This window comes from Arachis hypogaea, chromosome 14, assembly GCF_003086295.3.
Source record: "Arachis hypogaea cultivar Tifrunner chromosome 14, arahy.Tifrunner.gnm2.J5K5, whole genome shotgun sequence".
Taxonomy (NCBI): domain Eukaryota; kingdom Viridiplantae; phylum Streptophyta; class Magnoliopsida; order Fabales; family Fabaceae; genus Arachis; species Arachis hypogaea.
Genome location: NC_092049.1, coordinates 97,542,343 through 97,564,021, shown reverse-complemented (window position 1 = coordinate 97,564,021; position 21,679 = coordinate 97,542,343). Strand labels below are relative to the sequence as shown.

At 36.7% G+C, this 21,679-nt stretch overlaps 1 protein-coding gene across 3 annotated transcripts; it reads right to left on the bottom strand.

The window, feature by feature from the left end:
• Nucleotides 1-10,548: 10,548 nt before the first annotated feature.
• On the bottom strand, nt 10,549-15,204 carry LOC112743541 (uncharacterized). Of its 3 annotated transcripts, XM_072214326.1 has the most exons (7): nt 15,052-15,204; nt 14,638-14,966; nt 14,417-14,461; nt 14,250-14,348; nt 11,353-11,588; nt 11,062-11,277; nt 10,549-10,969 (listed from the first exon to the last, which is right to left on the bottom strand). In XM_072214326.1, the coding sequence occupies exons 5-7, from the start codon at nt 11,539-11,541 to the stop codon at nt 10,877-10,879; spliced, it is 498 nt and encodes a 165-aa protein (XP_072070427.1). In that variant the 5' UTR covers nt 11,542-11,588; nt 14,250-14,348; nt 14,417-14,461; nt 14,638-14,966; nt 15,052-15,204; the 3' UTR covers nt 10,549-10,876. The 3 variants fall into 3 exon arrangements, with proteins under 3 accessions (XP_072070427.1, XP_025648576.1, XP_025648575.1); XM_025792791.3 differs by lacking the exon at nt 14,250-14,348; XM_025792790.3 differs by lacking the exon at nt 14,417-14,461 and having other exon boundaries at nt 15,052-15,199.
• Between the last annotated feature and the right edge of the window lie 6,475 nt (nt 15,205-21,679).

Sequence of the window (21,679 nt, the reverse complement as noted above, 5' to 3'; positions counted from 1 at the left end):
GGTAATATGAGAAGATTAAAAATTAGTAATTTAAAGGCCTAGGAAGCATGTTCTCAATCCTAGCATAAAATTCGGAAGGAAACTTAAAATCATGCAAATTATATGGATAAGTGTGAGTAAAGCTGATAAAATCCACTCGATTCGATCCAAAATAAGTCCTAAAATAGTGGTTCATCAAACTGATCTCTACCTGCCCAAACAGGTAGCTGCCTCCGTGGATTTCTTCTACTATCTCTATCTTCCCTAAAAGATAGACCTCAACAAACTACCAAGATAAAAGGGAACGGTTCTCCATCAATAAAGGTGAAACTATCGCAACAAAGGTGGTTATCAAATCTACTATAAATACACTGATAACCCTTAGGTATTATTTACGTTTTAACTTACTAAAAACCTACCTAAAGCCCTTGCTAACTTAAGCATTAGAGTCTCTTGCAGGTACCACCCCCACTTCCTCACGAGGAACTCGGACGGCGGCACCTCGACGCGAGAACAAGTTAGATGCTACCCCGTAAGGAGTCTGGACATCATGTCCAGGCCCAAATCAACATTTTAGGTAACCATCAAAATATTGGCACCATTGCCGATGACCTAGGAATCAACCACTGATAATGGCGGACCACTAGATACAACATCAGAATTTGAACCTGAACCCAACAAGAGGACCATGCCCTCGTCGTACTTCCACTACAACAAATAAATACCCTCCATGGAGAGGGAACATCAAGAAACCCCTCCCAGAGATGGATTCAATCAGAGATCCACCACCCTGTGAATGAGGAACCTCCACAATTAATGGAGATACTGGGTATAGTCCATGGTCAACGAGAGCGACTAGAGCAACTCGAACAAGAAGCTGAGCAACAACGGAAAGTAGGATAGAAACTACGAAGAGATGTAAAGCGACGAAGGAAGCTAGAAGAAAAGCTCTTAAAACTAGAAGCCGGCCTTCGAAGTTAAAATAACCGAGCAAATAGAGAGGAAAGCCCCCTAGGAGGAGAAGATCCATTCGTGGAAGAGATCATGCAGGCCAAAGTTTCTTGGAATTTCAAAACTCCTAACATGGATCTCTACAATGGAACGACCAACCTGAGGCACCATCTCAGCAACTTTAAGAACCGGATGTATCTGGCTGACGCCTCGGACGCCACCCGCTACAAAGCCTTCCCGACAACTTTGACCAAAGCAGCAATGAAGTGCTTTGAAAACATACCCCCCAGGTCGGTCATTGGCTTCGACAACCTGGCAAGGAAGTTTCTTACCAGATTTTCTATCCAGAAGGATAAAGTAAAAATCATGCCTAGAGTTTGTTAGGAGTTAAACATGAAACGGGGGAAACCCTTCGAGAATATATGGAGTGATTCAACAAAGCATGTCTAGAGATACAAAATCTACCCACCGAAGCTGTGATCATGGGGCTAGTTAACGGCCTCAAAGAATGGTCATTCTCTCAATCCATATCCATGCGATGGTGCAGATTTTCTAGATACACAAACTAACCGGCAAGTGCACTGGGTCGTACCAAGTAATACCTCAGGTGAGTGAGGGTCGATCCCATGAGGATTGATGGACTGAGCAACAATGGTCGAATGACTCACTTAGTCAGGCAAGCAGGAAGTTATGTTTTGAGGGTTATAAAATGCATTAAACAGAAATTCAGAAAGTAAGAAAGAAAACAATAAAAGTGCGGTAAAATCTATAGGAGAAAGCAGTTAAGGTTTCGGAGTCGTTTATTCATCCGGATTAAGTTTTCTTACCAACAATTTTAATCATGCAAGATTCATTTCATGGCAAACTACAATTGACTAAACCCTAATGTCTTAGTGATTTAGTCTCCTCTGACCCAAACCAACTGCCAATGTCTTGGTCACTTAATGTAGATTAGAGGGTTAATTTTAATTCTAGTTTATGACTATAAAAATCCTAATTACCCAAAGCCAAGAGGATTATATGTCACGTATCTCGATTAGTTCAAGTAATTATCAATTCAAGAGAAATTTTCTCTCAAGATGTTGTTCAAGCGAGATAACTTTGTTGAGAATTACGAGAACATATATAGAATAAGGGTTATACTATCGTTCTACCCAGATTCATAAGATAAAGAACGAAAGTAATCCTTGAAACTGAATCAATACATCAATTAAAATAGAAAAGCAATAGTCTTAATCCATAGAAATAAACAGAGCTCCTAACCTTAACCGAGGAGGTTTAGTGGCTCATGACTTATAGAGAAAACAAAGGTTTCGAAAAGTGAAACGTGCGAAAGGGAAAAGATCCCCCTAAAGGGTGAATCTTTTCCCTTTTATATCTAACCTAATTGATTTGAAACTAAAATAAAATGATAAATTCTAATCCTAAAAGATTTTCTTTTGTAAATAAAAATAACCAAAAAGAGATAAAAAATACAATAATTAAAAGCCAAATCTAGCTAAAGATACTTCTTTGGGTGGCGTTGACTCGCACTTCTGGCGCTCAGTGCCAGAATTGGCGTTCAGCGCCAGGCGAGGCAGTGATTCCGCAAGAAAAGTATAAACTATTATATATTGTTAGAAAACCTAGAAAGTTGGCTTTCTAATGCCACTAAAACTGCATCAATGGGACCTCTGTACCTCAAGTTATACTCGTTGGAGTGCAAAGGGGTCAGGGTTGACAGCATCCACTTTCTTCCTTTTTTGCACAAAACTATGCCAAATTGATCCGAATTTTACCTAAAATAATTAAAACACAAAAATCACTCAAAGTAGTATCTAAAGAGGATTTTAAGACTAAAATATACTTAAACTCAACAAATTCTAACATAAAAGAAGCGAAAAATAGGGATAAGATGCTCACGCATCACAACACCAAAAAGGTACTACAGCTAGGTAGCTTACCTTGTTCCTTGGTGTACTCTTTTTCCCAACCTTAGAATTTTTTTCCTAAAAAGGGATTTTTTCTAAAGGGGGTTTTAGTGAGGCATCAAAGCTAGGACTAAGGGTATTCAAACCCTTAGTGCGTAGGTTTATGTAAAGGAATTTTTGTTTATTAATAAAGTTCCTATTTTTTCTTTCAAAAGTTTCCTATCAAAAACGCATTAATTTAGGCTCGACAAACTAAGAAAAATATTGCCCGACCAAAGATGATTGGCAAGATAAAACGACGAGGTACAAATTAATGTAAGAAGTTATATACACAATTCGTGAAAACCAACCTCAATATGGTGAACAAAAACGAAGTGTAGAAGTAACTTAACAAAGTCCGACTACACAAACACTAAACTAGGAAATAAAACTAGTAAGCAAATTCACTATTTATCACAAAAGTTACCAAGATAAGAAATCCAGCAACTATATTTAGCTTTTAGGAACTAGCTTCATTTACTTAAAGGCAGAAAAGTTCTTAAAAGGCCAAAAAGCAACTTGAATATGACTTTAAAAAGTTGTTATAAATGCAACTGTAATAAAAGAAAAGTATTCAAAAAAGTTACTAAGATATTACAAAGAAAGTGTTCCATGCCCCACAAGTCGGGTAATCTTAAAAAACTCATAAGGCAAAAACAACTTAAGGACCAATGCCAAGTAGCGGATTGAGATCTTCACCAGTCTCGACATCCTTACCTCAGACAGGGGGAGTCGGAGCATGTACTGAGACCGGGACAGCGGGGATGGGACCAGGAGGTGAAAAAGGGGCCTCAAAATTAACCATCTCGAGTTGGACCTCGGGAGTCCAGGAAGCCTCTCCACCTTGAGTCTTCGAATCGGGCACATACTGCTCCCACTCGTCTTCAGGAGCAGGTATAATCTTCCCATCCACAACAATATTGTCCTGACTGAATAAGGAAAGATCGACCCCGGGAGCCAAGACCTAGACCTGAGCCTTCAAGTTCTCAAACATTTCATCCATTCCCATGACCACGGACTCCTAAAGGGAAGCATACTCTTCTCGGGCAGTTTTTAACTCTTCTTGAAGGTCGAACTTCTCCCTGTAGACCTGGGTATATCTCTCCTCCGCCCTCTTCTGAATCCCCTCTGCCATGGTAGCAGCAGCCTCCGCCGTTTTCACCCGGGCCCGAGCCTTCTCCAAGTTGGAATTCAACTTCGCCTTCTCCTCTTCCAGCTCCTCTTTCAGCCCCTTTAGTCTTTCCACCTCAACACGGGCAGTCTCAAGAAAACTTTTTGTAAAATCAAGACAACTTCTCATAGCAGCAGTCTTAGGGGCCATGATATCTACAAAACAAGAATAAAAATTCATTATAAAAATAAAATTCAACTAAAAAAGTCATAGAAGCTAAAAGTCAGGAGGCTACCTAGCCCGGACTGAAGTTGATCGGGGTCCCCTAAGAATCTCTTTGTGTCTAAGTAAGGAGCCTGACCCCAGCACTCTTGCAACACGTCCACAAAATATTTTTCGACTTCATCTAGCTTATCTATAGTATATTTAGCTATCACAGGCTCCTCTTGCCAATACAAGGGAAATGAAGGCTCGTCATTCTCATCTAAATAGAAAGGTCAAACATCCTCTACAAATCAGATTTTAAAGAAGTAGTTCTTGAAGTCATGAAAGGACTCATAAAAAATAGAAAAACTTTTCCACCTTGGACAGCACGAAAAGAAAACCAAGAAGCCTTTCCTTTCAACGTCTGGGTTTAGTCAAAACAAACAAATAAAAAAAGACTGTAGTAGAAGGTTGGACCTCAAGTTCTTGGCAAAGAAGTTGGAAAATTTTTAAGAAAGACCAAGAGTTTGGGTGAAGCTGAGAAGGGAAAATGTCACAAACCCAAAGAATGTTTGACTCATAATCAGTAAAAGAAAGGGCGTTCCGAGTTATCTAAGGGGGGAAAACACATCCTCTCTTCGGGACCGGGCACTACTAGCTCGTAATTTCTCTCATCCTCTCTGTTCTCACAAATCTTATGGTGTCTATAGAACTCCTCACAATATTGCTTATCAAATACGGGGACGCAAGAACGGATAGACATATCTACCGAATTTAAGAGGCTAGGGGTAACTTTAGTTGACATATTGAGAACAATAGAATGCGACATAAACGCCACACCTACAAATACAAAATAAAAAGATCGTTACTACAAGAGCTCGAGCATCATCCAAAAGAAGTCGGGTAACAACCAGCAAAACCAAAAAAAGGCAATTTCAAAAACTTTGTACATACGGAATGCGCCGAAATGGTGTCCCTCATTTACTACCAATAGCAACATTATTGCATAGTCACAACACCATTGGGGGAACTCTTAGAAGTGTACATATATTGGTTGTTGGCAACCATTTCAATGAGCTCCTGTGCCTCCCCAGGCATCTTCTTCATATGGAGTGAGCCACCAGTAGAGTGATCCAATGACATCTAGGACATTTCAGAGAGGCCATCATAGAAGATCTACAACATGGTCCACTTTGAGATCATGTCGGGAGGGCATCTCCTGATCAGCTGCTTGTACCTCTCCCAGGCTTCATAGAGGGACTCTCCCTCTTTCTGTCTAAAAGTCTGGACTTTCACCTTAAGCTTACTCAGCTTCTGAGGTGGAAAGAACTTAGTCGTAAATCCATTGACCACCCTCTCCCATGTGTCCAGGCTCTCCTTAAACTGAGAATCCAGCCATAAATTTGCTCTATCCCTTTCACCAAAAGGGAAGAGCATAAGATTGTAAACCTCTGGGTCCACTCCATTTGTTTTAACAGTATCACAGATCTGTAGGAAATCAAATATAAACTTATTGGGATCTTCCTACGGGAGTCCATGAACCTGGCAATTCTGTTACACCAGACTGACCAGTTGAGGCTTAAGCTCGAAGTTGTTGGCACCTGTGGCAGGTATAGATATGATGCTCCCATAGAAGTCAGATGTGAGTGTAGTGTAAGAGCCAAAGACCTTCCTTGCGTCTCCTCCAGCATTTGAATTAGCTGCCATAGCTGTATCTTCAATTTATTGCTCTAGAGATTCTGTGAGATTCTCTCTGGCTCTGCAAAGTTGAGCTTGTTGCAAACGCCGCCTCAAGGCCTCTCAGGTTCAGGATCAGGATCAAAAAGGGCTTCCTTATCTCTGTTTCTACTCATAAACAAGAAGAAACAAAACAAGAAAAGGAAACAAGGGAGTCTCTATGTCAGAGTATAGAGGGCTCCCTTTGAGAAACTCTAATAAAGAAATCAAATGAGATAAAGTAAAGAAAATTTGAAAATAAAGGTGTCTTTAATTTAAAAATTTTTCGAAAATAAAGAGAAAGAAAGAAGTCAAGAAGTTTTCGAAAAAGAAGAAAGAAAAGAGGAATTAAAGAGACACCAAACTTTTAAAATTAAAATAGGATAAAGCAACTAATTAACTAACAAGATGTAAAATTAAAGATAGAAAATGGAATTTAAAAATTTTCAAAAATTTAGAGAGAGAGAGAGAGAGAGAGAGAGAGAGAGAGAGAAAGTCAAATAAAGATTTTGAAATTCAAATTTGAAAGAAAAAAGAACTAAAGAGAACACTAAACTTAAAATTTGAATTTTAAAATAAAGATAAGATAAGGTAACAAAATTTGAAAATCAAGGAAAAAGATAAGATAAAGATCAAAGATTAAGAAAGATAAGCAAGATGTGTTTAAAGAAAATTAAATTAAACAAAAAGATCACTAGCGGGATACCAAACTTAAAGATTTAAATCAAGATAAGAAAAAGATTCAAAATTTTAGAAAATTTAAAAGAAAAGTTATTTTTTTTGAAATAAACAAAAAGAAGAAAAATACTTCAAAGACACCAAACTTAAAATTTGAAATTACGTAAAAAGAAGATAGCAAAAATTTCGAAAAATCAAAGGCAAAAAATAAACAAGAAAGAAATCGAAAATTCAAGAAAGCAAACAAGATCAAATTCAAAAATCATGAAAAGGGAAAATTAATAAAGACTAAAGGATACCAAATTTAAAATTTGAAACAAAGTTTAAAAAATAGAAGAAGATCACTAAGATGAATTTTCGAAAAATTTTAAGAAAATAAACAAAGAAGGTTCGAAAATTGAAAAGGAAAAAAGAATTAAATGAAAAACTAGTAAAAGTACCTAATCTAAGTAACAAGACAATTAGTAGTTGTCAATCACGAACAATTCCCGACAACGGCGCTAAAAACTTGGTGCGCGAAATTAGAACTCGCACAACTTTATCGGCAAGTGCCCCGAATCGTCTAAGTAATACCTCAGGTTAGTGAGGGTCGATCCCACGAGGATTGTTGGATTGAACAAGCAATAGTTATCTTGCTAGACTTAGTCAAGCAAATAGAGAAAGAGTGGTTGTTGTTGAATTCGTATAAAGCAAAATAATAGAGAAAGTAGTAAAGAATTTGTGTAGAAACAATAATGAGAAAGAGTTAAGGCCTCAGAGATGTTTATCTTTCCGGATTAATACTTCTCACCAACTACTTTAACAATGAATGATTCATTCTATGGCAAACTGTAAGTGATTAAAACCTATTTCCCTAGGATTTAATCTCCTCCAATCCTACTAAAAGTGCCACAGACAGGTCAGATCTTTCGAATCAGAGAGTGAAGCTCAGTATTCTAGTTTAGCACCACAAAAACCTCAATTACCCGAAGCTAACCGGATTATATGTCACATATCTAATTAGCCTAGATGAATTGCAGTTTAGAAGGAATGGTTTCAAGCTGTAGCTCAAGTCACCTTGGTCAGAGTATCACAGAAACTCATGTAGAAAAAGGGACATACCCAGTTTCATTTAGATGAAAAATGAAAACACACCTTAGAACTAAATCAAACATATATTAAAATAGAAAAGTAATGATATTAATCCATAGAAATAAATAGAGCTCCTAACCTTAACCAGGAGGTTTAGTTGCTCATAACTTACAGAAAAAACAAAAAAGAAGATCCAAAATCCTCCTCTTCTGTAAACCTAAATGATCTCCTCTTTAAATAATAAATACTAACCCTAAAAGATGTTAATTTAAATTTAAAAGTTACAAGGATAAGACTAGATAAGCTAAGGAGTGCTAAAATCCACTTTGGGGCCCACTTGGTCATGTGATTCATATGGTGCTTGGCGGTCAACTTCGGTTTTGGGCGTTGAACGCCCATTGGGGGATGAGATTGCTGGTCATCTACTCCCTAGCTGGCGTTGAACGCCAGTTTTGGGCGTTCAGCACCAAGGGTTCCTCTTTCTTGGGCGTTAAACTCCAGGTGTGGACGTTTAATGCCAGTTTTGGAAGTAATTCTGGAAAAGAAGTATAGACTATCATATATTGCTGGAAAGCTTTAGAACTTAGCTTTCTAACGTTGTTGAGATCATGTCAATTGGACCACTATAGCTCAAAATATGCTCGTTGGAATGTACGGGGGTCAGGATTGACAGCATCTGCTATCCTTTCTTCGTCTCTGAACAAGATTCTGCCAAATTTGCCCAAAATTCTCCTAAAATCATAAAAATAACACAAAAACTCAAAGTATCATTCAAAGATGAATTTTGCACTAAAACATACAAAAAATTAATAAAATCTAACTAAAAACAACTAGAAAATACTATGAAAAAGGGTATAAGATACTAACGCATCAGTCAAGCAGCAAATCACAGACGATCCTCTTCATTAAGCGCAAGCCAATATGAAGAAAGTCTTAGGAAAGGGAATCACAAAGTGAACGAAGGAGAAAATCTTTACGGTAAGAAAAGGTTCTCTGCAAAAGAATATAGCAAAGAGAAAAGCGATAGAAGATCTTTTTAGGAGTGTGAAAAGGGAGAAGAAGAAGAAGAAGGGCCAATATGCTTTTATAAGAAACAACGGGAAAAAAGGCCTCTTAACCCCTCTTTAAAAATGTGTACAAATCCCAAGGAAAACTGTCGCGCAACATTCGCCCCGCATTAAAGGAGGCAACGTTCAAATTTTTTAAAACACGTCAGGAATCGGACCTTTAAAAAAGCAGAGTACTCGACGTCAAATCAAAGGGCCATGAATTGCTTGAGTCCGACATCTTGAAAGCTAGGGACTCAAGTAGGGGCACTGTTCATACCCTGACACAACAAATAAAGTCAGGCCAAATAACGAAGAATGGTCCACCGAAAGAGGAGGCCTCTATAGCATACCCTACCTCTTCAAAGAGGTCGAACACTGTGAAAGAGACCAACTCTACCTACCTAAACAGGTAACTGCCTCCACGAATTTCTCCCACTATCTCTATCTTCCCTAAAAGATAGACCTCAACAAACTACCAGGATAAAAGGGAACGGTTGTCCATTATATGGAACTATCGCAACAAAGGTGGTTATCAAATCTACTGTAAATACACTGACACCCCTCAGATATTATTTACATTATAATCTACTAAAAATCTGTCTAAAGCCCTTGCTAACTTAAGCATCAGAGTATCTTGCAGGTAGCACCCCCACCTCCTCATGAGGAACTCGGACAATGACACATCGGCACGAGAACAAGTCAGACGCTACCCCACAAAGAGTCCGGACGTCACCTCTAGGTCTAAATTAACGTTTCAGGTAACTTTCAAAACAGTACCTATTATCTGTTAAATTGTTAGCAAGAATAAAATAATAAAATAATTATACCTAATAATATTAAGTAAGCAAATAAATTTAAAAAGTAAAGAAGTTAATAAATAAAAAAAATATAATTAATTGTGAATCAAGATAATAAATTTTGCACATAATGACAGTTACAAATCAACAATGATAACACTCTCAATTTTACACGTTATCAATTTTCTAAAAAAGAATCCCGTATATTATCTATTCTTGTCTATTGGAGGTACCCTTTCAACGAAATCAATGAAGGTTACATGGTGAACGATTTGAGGGACTCTTAACATTTGGATTATTTAATCATTTTATAATAAAATGGCTAATTTTATGATATTTATGAATTGTTGTTTAAATTTTGTCTAATTTATTTATTGTTGGTAATTTAATCAATTGGACGTATTACACAATCACGGTAGAATGAGTTTTCTCAAAATTCAACGATGGATAGTGTAACACAATCGATTGGAATTGTTACACCACTACAAGGAAGGCGCGAATTGGCGGCGGTTTTTTCTTGATTAGCGGTGGTTTTAAACCGCCGCAAAATCAAATGCCAGCGGCTAACTGGACCGCCATGGATATGGACACCGGGATGGGGTTTGGCGATGGTTTTCAGCAACCGCTGGTATAACCGCTGCTAAATCAAAATTTCGCGGCATACCAATAGAAAACTGTCGCCAAATGAAACTGACACGATTTGCTTCATATTTTCCGGCAGTTTTTAAACCGCCGCGATTTACCTCGATATGTCCAAGTTGCGCACATTTAGCGGCAGTTTAAAACTGCCGCTAAATGGTACTATAGTTTCGGCCACAGTTACCGGCTGTTTGCAACCACCACCAGATGTAACAGATTTTATAATCTTTGAACTACATTACGGCGGTTTAAAACTGCCGCTAATTTAAGAAAAATAAAAAAAAAAGAAATTTGGATTTTTCAAAAAAACACGCATAATTTTTTTAAAATATTATTGAATTATTTTTTTTATTCTTTTTATATTTTTTATTATTTTAAGAGTGAATATTTTCAAAATTGAAATATAAGCCAAACAAAATAATATATTCATCAAAATACGAAGAAAATAAATCTTTTTCAAAGAGTTGCTCAGTCTAATTCAATAAAATGTTTGCTTAAATCTAAAATATCTCCAATCCTAATATTCTATTTTTCACTCTATCATTCCACGAAACGCATCCCTGCAGCGATGTCTGGTGGTAGCTCCTCACCTTGCTGTTGAAACAGATAAATCATAGCACTCTCCATCACCTTCATCTTTTTCTTCTCTACTGCTGCCTCATCCTCCATCGCCTTCCTCAACTTTTCGCCTTCCAGCTCTGCCTGCAGTTCAAGCAGCTTCCTCTGATTCTTTCATCCGCTGTGCAAAGCTTTTCGAACTGCCAGTGTGGGTATATAGTTGTTTTGATCGATTCTTCGCATTTTTCTTGCACTTCTCCTATTGGTCTAGTAGAGACAAAGAGCGATTAGAAACTGATTTAAAAAGACTCAGTGCAACATAAATTGTATTGTTGTGTACCAATGATATACTAGATTACCTTCGTCTCAACTTTGGCGCGATAGTCAAGGAACCATCTCCAATGCTCTCGATCGATTTCCGGCGGACGGTGATCAATATTTTGTTCAGTCGTGAATGTTGGCTCGTAAAAAGCCTTATACAACCTCAACCTTGTTTCCTTCCAAGACTTTTGCATACTTTTCAAAATATTTTTTTTGATAGTTCCTTCGCTATCTTCATCAAAGTGAAAAATTTGCTATACAGATAATAACAATTTGTCAAAAATTGTAAAAATAAGCACTTTTACTTCAAAGGGGATATAAACTTTTACCTTGACACATTCGTTATAAACCTTGTCCTTAGTGGTAATCTTACGCGAACTTTCCTCACAGATAGGAAATTTTCCAAAGTCAGATCCTAGCAGACCAAGCACGCCACTCAACAGTCCAGTTTCGTTTCCAATTGCTTGCTTTCCATTGTTGAACCTGAGCACGATCTTTCTACCGTTAGGCCGTTCCATAGCCTCCCTCACTCTTAGTCTTGCCAGCTTGATTGTGCCATCGAAATCTATAAGCCAAATATAATACCTTATATGTATCCGTTGTGGATAGCATGCGAGAAATTAATATATAACATAGACTCTAAATCATGTTGAACATAGACTCTAGATCAAGGAATCTATTCACACCGTCTCTATATTCAGCACTACCTCGTGGCTTTTTAATACAGCTCTTATCAATGTCTACTTTAATGAGATAGCACAAACAAATAAATAAACACTAAACAAAGACATAAAATAAAATAAAAACCTTAAAAAAATAGGTTATGTGCTAGGAGAACCAATAACAGTATATCACAATTATGAAATACGAGAGTAATACACGAGTAATATTCGATAATTTACTGCAAGGAAAACCATGTAGGGGGCAGCAGAATAACTCAGTGGAAATAGAAATAAAGTTACAATACATCCCGAATAACATGGGGCACACGAAAGATATTAGGGGGGTTGCTTACTCATTGCAAAATTCTGTGCTTTCTAAAAAATTACTAGGAGAAAGAATTGCTGGTTCCAAGTTCAAAAAATGCAAAGAAAATAAAAGCTTCCTTAAAAAATGAAAAAGAAAATAGGAATGAAAGTTAGGTTCAAAAAAATAATTAAAACAAAAATATAACTAAACAGTCATAATGGATAGAGAATAGAATCTTGAAATTGTAGATATGTGATTTTAGATATACTTCTAACAATATTATATTATAGTTTCCCTGTCCTATCTTCTACCATGTAAGTGCAAATAATTGGTTCAATGAAAATGAACATAAAAAATAAGGATAAAAAAGACAGGGCAAGAAGAAAAAATTCATCACTCCAACAAAATTCACATATGCATGCCTTCAATCAAGTTACTTTACTCACTTCTCTATTCTGTACTATTTTATTGTACATAACAGTCAACGGTTACCAAGCAAACAAATAGAAAATGGGATAAAGGATCACTATTAAGATGTTAGTTAGAACTTAGAAATACTTCTTCATTTTAACATTTCATTCATCAATCAAATGATAACATGCATAATGCATTAGTGATTTAAAACTTTACCAACTTCTTCCATTTTTTCACCAGAGTCTTTTTTCCCTCCCTCTAAAATACATTGCTTGCAAGTTTTCAAAATATGTACTACCTTTCTTTTGTTGAATTGGATTTTAGTATGTAACTAATTTCAAATATCACATCCCCTAACCAAAATTTAATAAATTTCAAGTTTTTTTCCTTTATCTCTCATCATTAAGCAAGGGCAAGGGTACTACTTTAGTTAATAAGATGGACAGCATTCAAAAAGGATCATACTTGACTTTTCTAATTATACACTTTAACCAAAACAAGATACAAGACAAGACACATACTTATCAATTTAGACACATAAAACCTTATCACAATTATATGGTCAAGATGAGTAATAAATTTTCAGCACTATGTTTAGTGTCCTATCAGGCTCTTTTATTTCTCCTTTAAATGTTTATGCTACAAAACATAAATTAAGATCGGGTTCACAATATACAGAAAGTATAATCAAGAAGTTTCCATATTATTTTTGATGAGGCAAACACAATAAACCAAATACTCTGATAAAATCTCAGGAACTAGGCAGCAAGATAAAATTAAAATTGTACAATGATAGATTAAATCTTCAAAGAGATTCAACGGATCAAGCAAATTGCATTCACAAAGATTTTAACAAACTTCTATCTAACATCTTCCATACATGAGATAAAGTTTAAAATGCCACATTAATTAAAAAAATAAGGATTTTACTGTTTAATGAAAATTAACTTGTTATAAGAGATAAATCGTAACTTCAAATGATTGGCATAAAGTATAATATTTGTTTAATTAAAAAAAATAGTGTAATCTTCTTTACTAGCTAACAAAGAGTATTTAAAGATGGGTTATAAATAACTACTTATTTAACAAAAGCCCCACTTTATGTTTAACTTGAAAACACTAGTACAAGAATTAATTAATGGTACAGGATGAGAGGAAAGAAAGGCACAAGCTATGTGTGAAGCCCATGCATCATGTATATGAGCATTTCAAATATGCGTCATGACACATATGTTAATTACTTTAACAGTATCTTCTCTTCACCAATTGAAAAGAAAGAAAAAGACACTAATAAAACAGCTTAATATATAAGAATTGGGACACTATCACCTTAGTCCTTTGGCCATTTTTCATCTGTTATTATATGCTTAGAGTTAAGAGAGTAGCACTGTATAAGCATGGCACAAGTGCATTACTAATATGGCCCCCTTTTCATGGCAACCAAGGTCAAACATTGCTTATACCGTGCAGTGCCTAACCACCGACAAAAATTACTTCAATGTTCCAAAATTACTTTGTTATAAAAATTATTCATAATAATATAGATTTTATTTATGTATAAGTTCTTAAAACTATATACATCACCATTTTTAAAACTCAAGAATTTAATGCAACAAAGATACAACATTATTACATACATGTCCATCCAATAAATTTATTTTCTATTGGCACAAGAGGCAACCTCCAAAATCAAATTGTGTTTGGAGCAAGGGACCAATAATCAATAAGAATTAAACATTAGATATGTATAAGCAGAGATACAACAGGTCTAATTTATCATTTACTGCCACAAAACATGAAACAGACAATGGATTATTCAAACTACTGATTGTATGTCTCTTACCGAAATATTGTTGGTACTTTAATCTTACAATGCTTGTTGTTGGAGAAACTAGCTAGCGTGTCGGTTGTGGAGAATCAATTAATGGGTATAAGATAATACCTAGAACAATAATAATTAATCAAAATCATCATACTCATAACAAATGACAAAGTTGAAAGAAAATTAACCTTGATCAGAGTGTGAGCTTCTCTGCTTAGTGCAATTTTACAGTCCTAATGAACACGAAAACAGAGACGCACCAATCAAATAAAAAAAGTAATACCTTGAAATCCCTAACTTTAAACAGCAGCAATTACCCCCAATTAATGAAAGATATAGACAATTTTCTTTTCACTATTCTGAAACAAGAATGAAAACAAGAAGGAAACATCAATGTGGAGAAACAAACCAGTGACAGGAGAGAGGCAGTGATGGATGAGATTGGAGCACGGTGAAGGAGGGTGTAACGGTTTTACGCACGATCGAGGGGATGGGCTCGTTTGACGTCAGTGGGAGAAGCACGGATGGAAACTGCGCAAATTGACAACCCACACAGAGGCGCGAGGTGGAGCAGAGGTTAGGATTTCACACACCTTGGATGAGGGAGTATGGGTTTCAGGAACTGTGGATGAGAGGCAAAAGTTTGACGGCAGAGAGAGGACGATGAATCGGCAGCAGTGGCGTGGTAGAGTAGCGAAGGCAGTGTTTCGCGCGCTACCGAGGACTCTTCGCGGGTTTCTGCAAATTTGGGGAGAAACAATTAAGGATTATAAGGTAGAAAGGGGTAAAACAGAAATTCAATTATATATGGTTAGATCCTCACCCTTGGCGGCGTTTCCTGATTCAATCGCCGCTGATGTTGCGGCATGCAAAGGGAATATGCTTCCACGGACTTGTTTTGTGGGGGCAAGGGGATGGGCCTCCAATTCTTCGCCATTGTGTTCCGTTCCTGGTGTAGTGCACAATCGATTGAATTGTGCTATAAAATGTGAGTTTTTTTTTATTCAATCGATTGATCGTGTTATCCAATCAATTTTGCAAAGCAATATGAGTTGTTTCACAGTTCAATCGATTGAATTACGTACGGTGCTATATGCCATTCTAAATTTTTCTCCTCTTTTTTATAAATTATTATTTTATTATTTCATCTATCTTATCTTTAAAATTCTCTCTTCAATTTTTTAAGTTTTTATTTTGATTTAGATACTCTAATCTTATCTTTTTCAATATTAAAATTATTAATGGTTGAATAATCTATCATCAATTTATTTTTTAACTACCAATTCTATAATTGTAATCGTTTATCAATCTTTTTTATTATCAATTTTTTTATCGTTTTTGTTCCTTGTTTATCCATCTCCTTAATATCCAATTTTTCTTCATCGTTTATCCAACTCCTTAATATCCACAACCCTACCACATTCACATAATTACACTCAACCAAAACCAATCCTACCTCATCTACACAATTCAATTCAATTTCATCACTTTCCCCTCCTAAATTCCTAATTTCTTATTATTCCAAATTCCTCCCATTTATTCACACACTCAATATTCAATATCCATTCAATCTCATATGACATCACACAATACACACATCACTTACCTTCCTTACCTCTTTCTGGCCTCTGACCCAAATTCACAATTTAAATGCATATTTTACAAACCAATATTCATTATCCAATTCATCAAATTTTCAACACACCAAACATACAATTTCACACAATTCTCAACCCAATCATTAATTTACATTACATATCAACTATAAATATTAGTACCAACTATTTACACAATCCAAACTTAATCCTAGGGGCATCTAGCCTAGGAATTCTCATCACACCATACGGTACTTAAATGAAACTTAAACCGTACCTCTTAGAGCCAAACCAATTGAGCCCTTTCTTTGGAAGTCTCCACCAACCTTAGCTCCAAGCCTCACCAAAGCTCCACAAGCAAAACCAACCTCCCAATTGTGCACCAAAATTAACCAATACTCTAACATAACTAATTTCACACTTACAATCAGCCTAGGGTTCATGAAAATGATAAATCACAAGGGTTGGAGAGTTTCTTACCTTAACCCACTGTATTTTATGATGAATATCACCAATGGCTCGTATTAGAGCACCCCTAAATAACAAAATCACAAGATTTCTTCAAAACCCAAATCCAATTCGAATTTAAAGAGAAAAATGAAAACTCGGCAGAGGATAGTGGAATACTCACCACAAAACTTAGATAAAACTGTAGAAGATGAGAAGAGCGACGCGTGGCCATAAATGGCTCGTCAATCGAAGTTCCGGAGAGAAAGTTATGGTGATTTGAAGTCTGGAAAGCTAGGTTTTCTCTTCTCTTCTCTCTATCCGCCTCTCCTTCTCATTTTTAGGGTTTGTGAGCTGAAATACTGATAACTAATGTTTATATATATTGGGTCTTGGGCCCACTTGGTTTAGTTCATTGGCCCAATTTTGGGCCAAAACCTCTAAGATTAGAGTTTTAAACCGTATTTTTAATATTTCTATCGTCCCAAATTATAAATTCTCATTTTTTAACCTTATTCACTTATAATTAATTTTCTTAGTTGCAGTACTAGACAGATCTCAGCCGGTACTATCGCTCGAATTTCCAGTGCGCATTTTTACGCAGAAACTATGTTTTCTAACTCAGAAAAATTCACTGAGTCTAAATATCATATTTAAATTATCAAATTTCGATTGCTAAATTTTCTAACTATATTCGCTCCTATTTAATTTATTATTTTATTAATTACAGTTTGACCGGGTTTTACATTCTACCCACCTAACAGAAATTTTTGCCCTTGAAAATTCACTCCCAAATCTTCATATACGCTCTCTCATACCCAACCAATTTCTTACCATTCAATTTGCCAATTTGCAATTCCCCAACATCAATGCTTAACACACGATTTCCAATTTCAGCTAAAGCTATATTTATCCATCACAACTTAAGCTCAAATCCAATTACACCTGTAATTATTTACACAGCTATCTCAGGATCAATCTAATCTCATAGCCACAATCAAATTTGGTTACCTGCCAATCGCTATTGGAACTAACTCACTAAACCACTCAGGTATTCAAACCTGAAGTGTTTCTAATCATCTCCTATGGCTCCCATTTGCAACTATCCTATTCTAACGCTTCCGTAAGCTTCCGCTGCATCACTCTGATATTTTACCACTAAGAATCTAATCATGCATTCACATCATATTCCCCTATCGGATCACAAAACCTAGGAGTACTCTTAACACATTATTATCAATCTTTCACTTACCTCTTCACAAAACATCAGAACCTGCAGCATCCTCCGTCATCAAAGTGAACACATGACCCGGCTGTTGGGCCTTAGCAGCATTCCGAGTGGCCTTTTTAGGACAGTTCCAAGATATGTGTCCAACTTCTCCACAACTATAGCAAATTCCCAATCCAGCTCGATATGGAGTCCCCGGATGATAGTTTCCACACCGCTTACAAGTCAGTTCATTCTGATGTTGATTTCCATACCTTCTTCCTTGATGATTACTGTTGTTGTTCCTTTGGGAATTGTCTTGGGCTTGCTGAGGATGTGGATTATAACCTACTCTCTTAAAATCTTGACCCATTAGAGTAAAATCTTTCCCTCGATTCTGTTGAAAAGGTCCTCTATGATCCCTTTCTCTGCAGCCGTCTTTTTCACACACTCTTCAGCAACCCTGCTCTTATTCACCAACTCTGAGAAAGTTCTGATCTCCATTGGTCCCACTGAACTTAAGATATTGCTCCGGAGCCCTCCTTCATACTTAATGCAGTTCCATTCCTCGAAGTCTTCCAGAGCCCCCTGACACATGCGGGAAAACCTGAATAGCTCCTCAAATTTGTCTGTATACTCAGATACGGACATAGCACCCTGCTTCAGCTGCAGTAACTCAAGTTCCTTAGCCGTCTTGGCAGGATTTAGAAAGTACTTTTTATAAAATTCCACCTGGAAGGCATCCCAGGTGATATGGTCATCCTCCTGCTGCAGGAGACATCGAGCTCCCTGCCACCAATGCGATGCTTCTCCAGTGAGCAGATAGGTAGCAAATTCAACACACTGCTCTTCAGGTACCAACTATGCTTAAAGTGCTCACTCCATAGCCTGAAAGCAGGTATCAGCTTCAGTCGGATTAGTGGTTCTCTTGAACTTAGGTGGATTAACCTTTAAGAAGGTTGCCAGTGTCATCGGGCCCTGAGCTCCACTTTCGCCATTGCCATTATTGTTTATCTATTGCCCAAGAGGCTTCGCAGAGGCCTGCATAGTAGCAGCCATGTTCTCCAATACTGCAATGAAGTTTATCGGGTTATTCGGGTTGGTTTTCGGTCCCTGAGTACAAGTACGACCTCTCTCATGGCCTCGACCGCATTAACGAGGCGCCATCTGGTTCCTATACAAACCAAACACTCGATATCAAGTTGATCAGTCTCAATATCAGAAGTCTAGTACTTCAAAGTCCCAAATGCATGTTCATGAATGTTTATGCCAGTTATATCAGTTAGATGTCCTAATAGCACAAAAACATATATACAGAGAATGCACAGAGGCATATTCAGTCTGTCCCTCAAGCTCTGCAGGAACGAACTGCTCTGATACCATAATGTAACACCCTAATATTCAAATCCTTATGCTCGAGTCATAAGTCAATGATAATAAGGTGGTACGACTTCCAAGGTGGATTTTTAATACATAGTTTATAAGTATAATTGAAAGAAGTAATAATCAAGAATCCTGAAAAGGAGTAAAAATAAAATTGCAAATTCGTAGCACTCGCGTATCGACAAAAAGAAGGTAAAGCATGAAGTTGAAAGAGATATACAGATAAAGGTATTAAGGAGAATAAGAGAAGGACAGTATATAGATATATAACATAAGTAAATAGCCACTAGTCGCGACCCGCGAAGTTTAGGCAGGCTAGGGTATAGTATGACAGTAGTTGATAACAGTATCTCCTAATCTCTCCGAAAAGAAACATAGGAACCTCTATAGGCAAGTTCAAAAGAGTTCAATACATAATATAGGCTTTTCAAAATAAAGGTGGAGAGATTCTAAGCAAAATATAAAGTAGAGAATATAAAAATCTTCGCCATCTCTCAGATGAACCATAGCTCACTTCTGAGCACCTGGACTTGTATCTGAAAAACAAGAGATATATACGGAATGAGAACCCCCGACCCATGGGTTCCCAGTACGGTAAAAGTGTCAAATAAATACAATGCATTGTAATAAAAACTCACTTAGTATCCTAAACTTCCTTTCACCCAATATTCATCCTATATTCTCGCTAACCCATAAATAGGCAACTGTCATAAGGGAATGCTAAATCAAATTCCTATTCCTCATGCTTCCCAACTTTCTAGCTCTAAAACAAATCAAAATCAGAATCATAAACAAAACCATCACCAGCTATTCTTTCTCAGTAATTCTATATCAATAATTCTTGTCCTCACCTAGAGAAAGTGAAATCACTTAACTGCATCTACCCAGGGAGCTCAAATTATCTCATTTTCTACCTGGAGCAGTGAAATCAATTCACTACATCTACCCAGGGAACTCAAATTACCTCATTCAATAATCATTATCTTAAATTAATCATATCTTTACTCCATCTCAACAAGAACAACCCTCAGCGTCAACCGACACCAGCGTGAGGGACCTCTCAGTTGTACAAACACAAGCAATGCAGACAAGTAATACACAATTAAAATACAAGTAAAACAAATAGCATTTAATCAGGTAGCATAGCATATATGTACAACTTGAGTCATGAAAACCCAACCTATGTTGGTGATCTAGAGTTGTTAGTTAATATCATTTCCATTTACTCTAATCTCTTGCTAATCCAATTAGTGAGTTGATTAGGACATTTGGATTGAGATTAGCTAGTCTTGTTAGACTTTCTCTCATGGAAGATAACCTATATCTTCTTCCATCATTGGGGATGACGTAATAAGATAAATTCTTGTTAATTATTGTTATTAGTGACTATGATGGAAGGCCTATGATCTCAATTCTTGCCATGAATGTCTCTCTTTATTAATTACTTTTCTTTATTTTGCTTTCTTTAATTGCTTGCTTGATTTACTTTTCTTGCCATTTATTTTCCGCCCCTTATAAATAAAACCCCTTGTCCCCTTCATAGCCAATAAGCATACACTTCATTGCAATTCCTTGTGAGACGACCTGGAGTCTAAATACTTCGGTTAATTCTTATTGGGGTTTGTATTTGTGACAAAACCAAATTTAATTTGATTCGAGGATTGTCTATTGGTTTGGACTATGCTAACAACGGAATTATTTTGTGAAATTCCAAACCGGTATAAATCCTTTCTATCACTCTCGCTAACAATCTCATATTCATCATCATTTTCACGATTTATCATTAATTCTCTCCTTACTTCATCCCCAAGTTATCACCTTCCCTAGTTTCTTCTCATTACTAGACATACTATTCTAATTCAGGACTAAAAGAATGAAACTAGGAGGCTTAGAGGTTTAAAATTTGGTTTTAAAAAATCACAAAACTGATGTTTGCTGAAAACAGGGCCATGCGTGTGCATCGCCCATGCGCACGCGTGGAAAGTGGAGAAAGGAAGTGACGCGTTCGCGTCGTTGATAAACCCCGTTTTTAGGGTTTATCTTGTGTTGAATTTAGAGTATTTTATCAACTTTTCCTCACATTTATGCAATGAAATAGCATGGTTTTGTGATTCTTCCTTAATTTATACTTAAGTATGAAAACATGCTTTTAGACCTTTAATTTGATGATTTTAATTCACCTTTGATTCCACTAGATGCCTTGATTTGTTTGTTAAGTGATTTCAGGTTGAAAAAGCTAGGAATGGATCAAAGGAGTGAAGAGAAAAGCATGCAAAGTGGAGAGATCATGGAAAGCCAACGATTTGGGATGCACTCATCCACACGCATGCGCACAGACGCGCACGCGTGGGTCATAAAATCTCCAGGGACGCGCACGCGTGCTGTACGCGTACGCGCCAATGTCCGCACGTGACCTCTTTAGTGAAATCGTGTCTGGCGAATTCTGAAGTGCCTCTGGCCCAATTTGGAGCTGAATTTTGGCGGGAGAAAGGCTAAAAAGACCAAGGATTGAAGGGGAGAATGGGATTCCATTCAGGAGAGAATTCATACACTTTAGGCTAGTTTAGTTTTTAGAGAGAGAAGCTCTCTCTTCTCTCTAGAATTAGGATTAGGTTTAGGTTAATCTTCTTAGATCTAGGTTTTAATTCTTGCTTTCATCTACTTTTACCTTTCAATTCCTTGTTCCTACATCTTGTACTTCTACTCTTTTATTGTGATTTCCTTTATTTGTATACTTTGTTGTGGATCTACTCTTGTTCCTTTTATTTTCTTTTAATACAATTTGAGGTAATTCATGTTAATTATGTTTTCTTTGATTG

Bases quoted from the DNA above. Each gene is read 5' to 3' on its own strand.
- LOC112743541 (XM_072214326.1), bottom strand. From the start codon at position 11,541: ATGGAACGGCCTAACGGTAGAAAGATCGTGCTCAGGTTCAACAATGGA. The intron at 11,278-11,352 runs GTAAAAGTTTAT...TTATCTGTATAG, and splicing joins TTTATAACGAATGTGTCAAG to CAAATTTTTCACTTTGATGA. The intron at 10,970-11,061 runs GTAATCTAGTAT...TGTCTCTACTAG, and splicing joins GCGCCAAAGTTGAGACGAAG to ACCAATAGGAGAAGTGCAAG.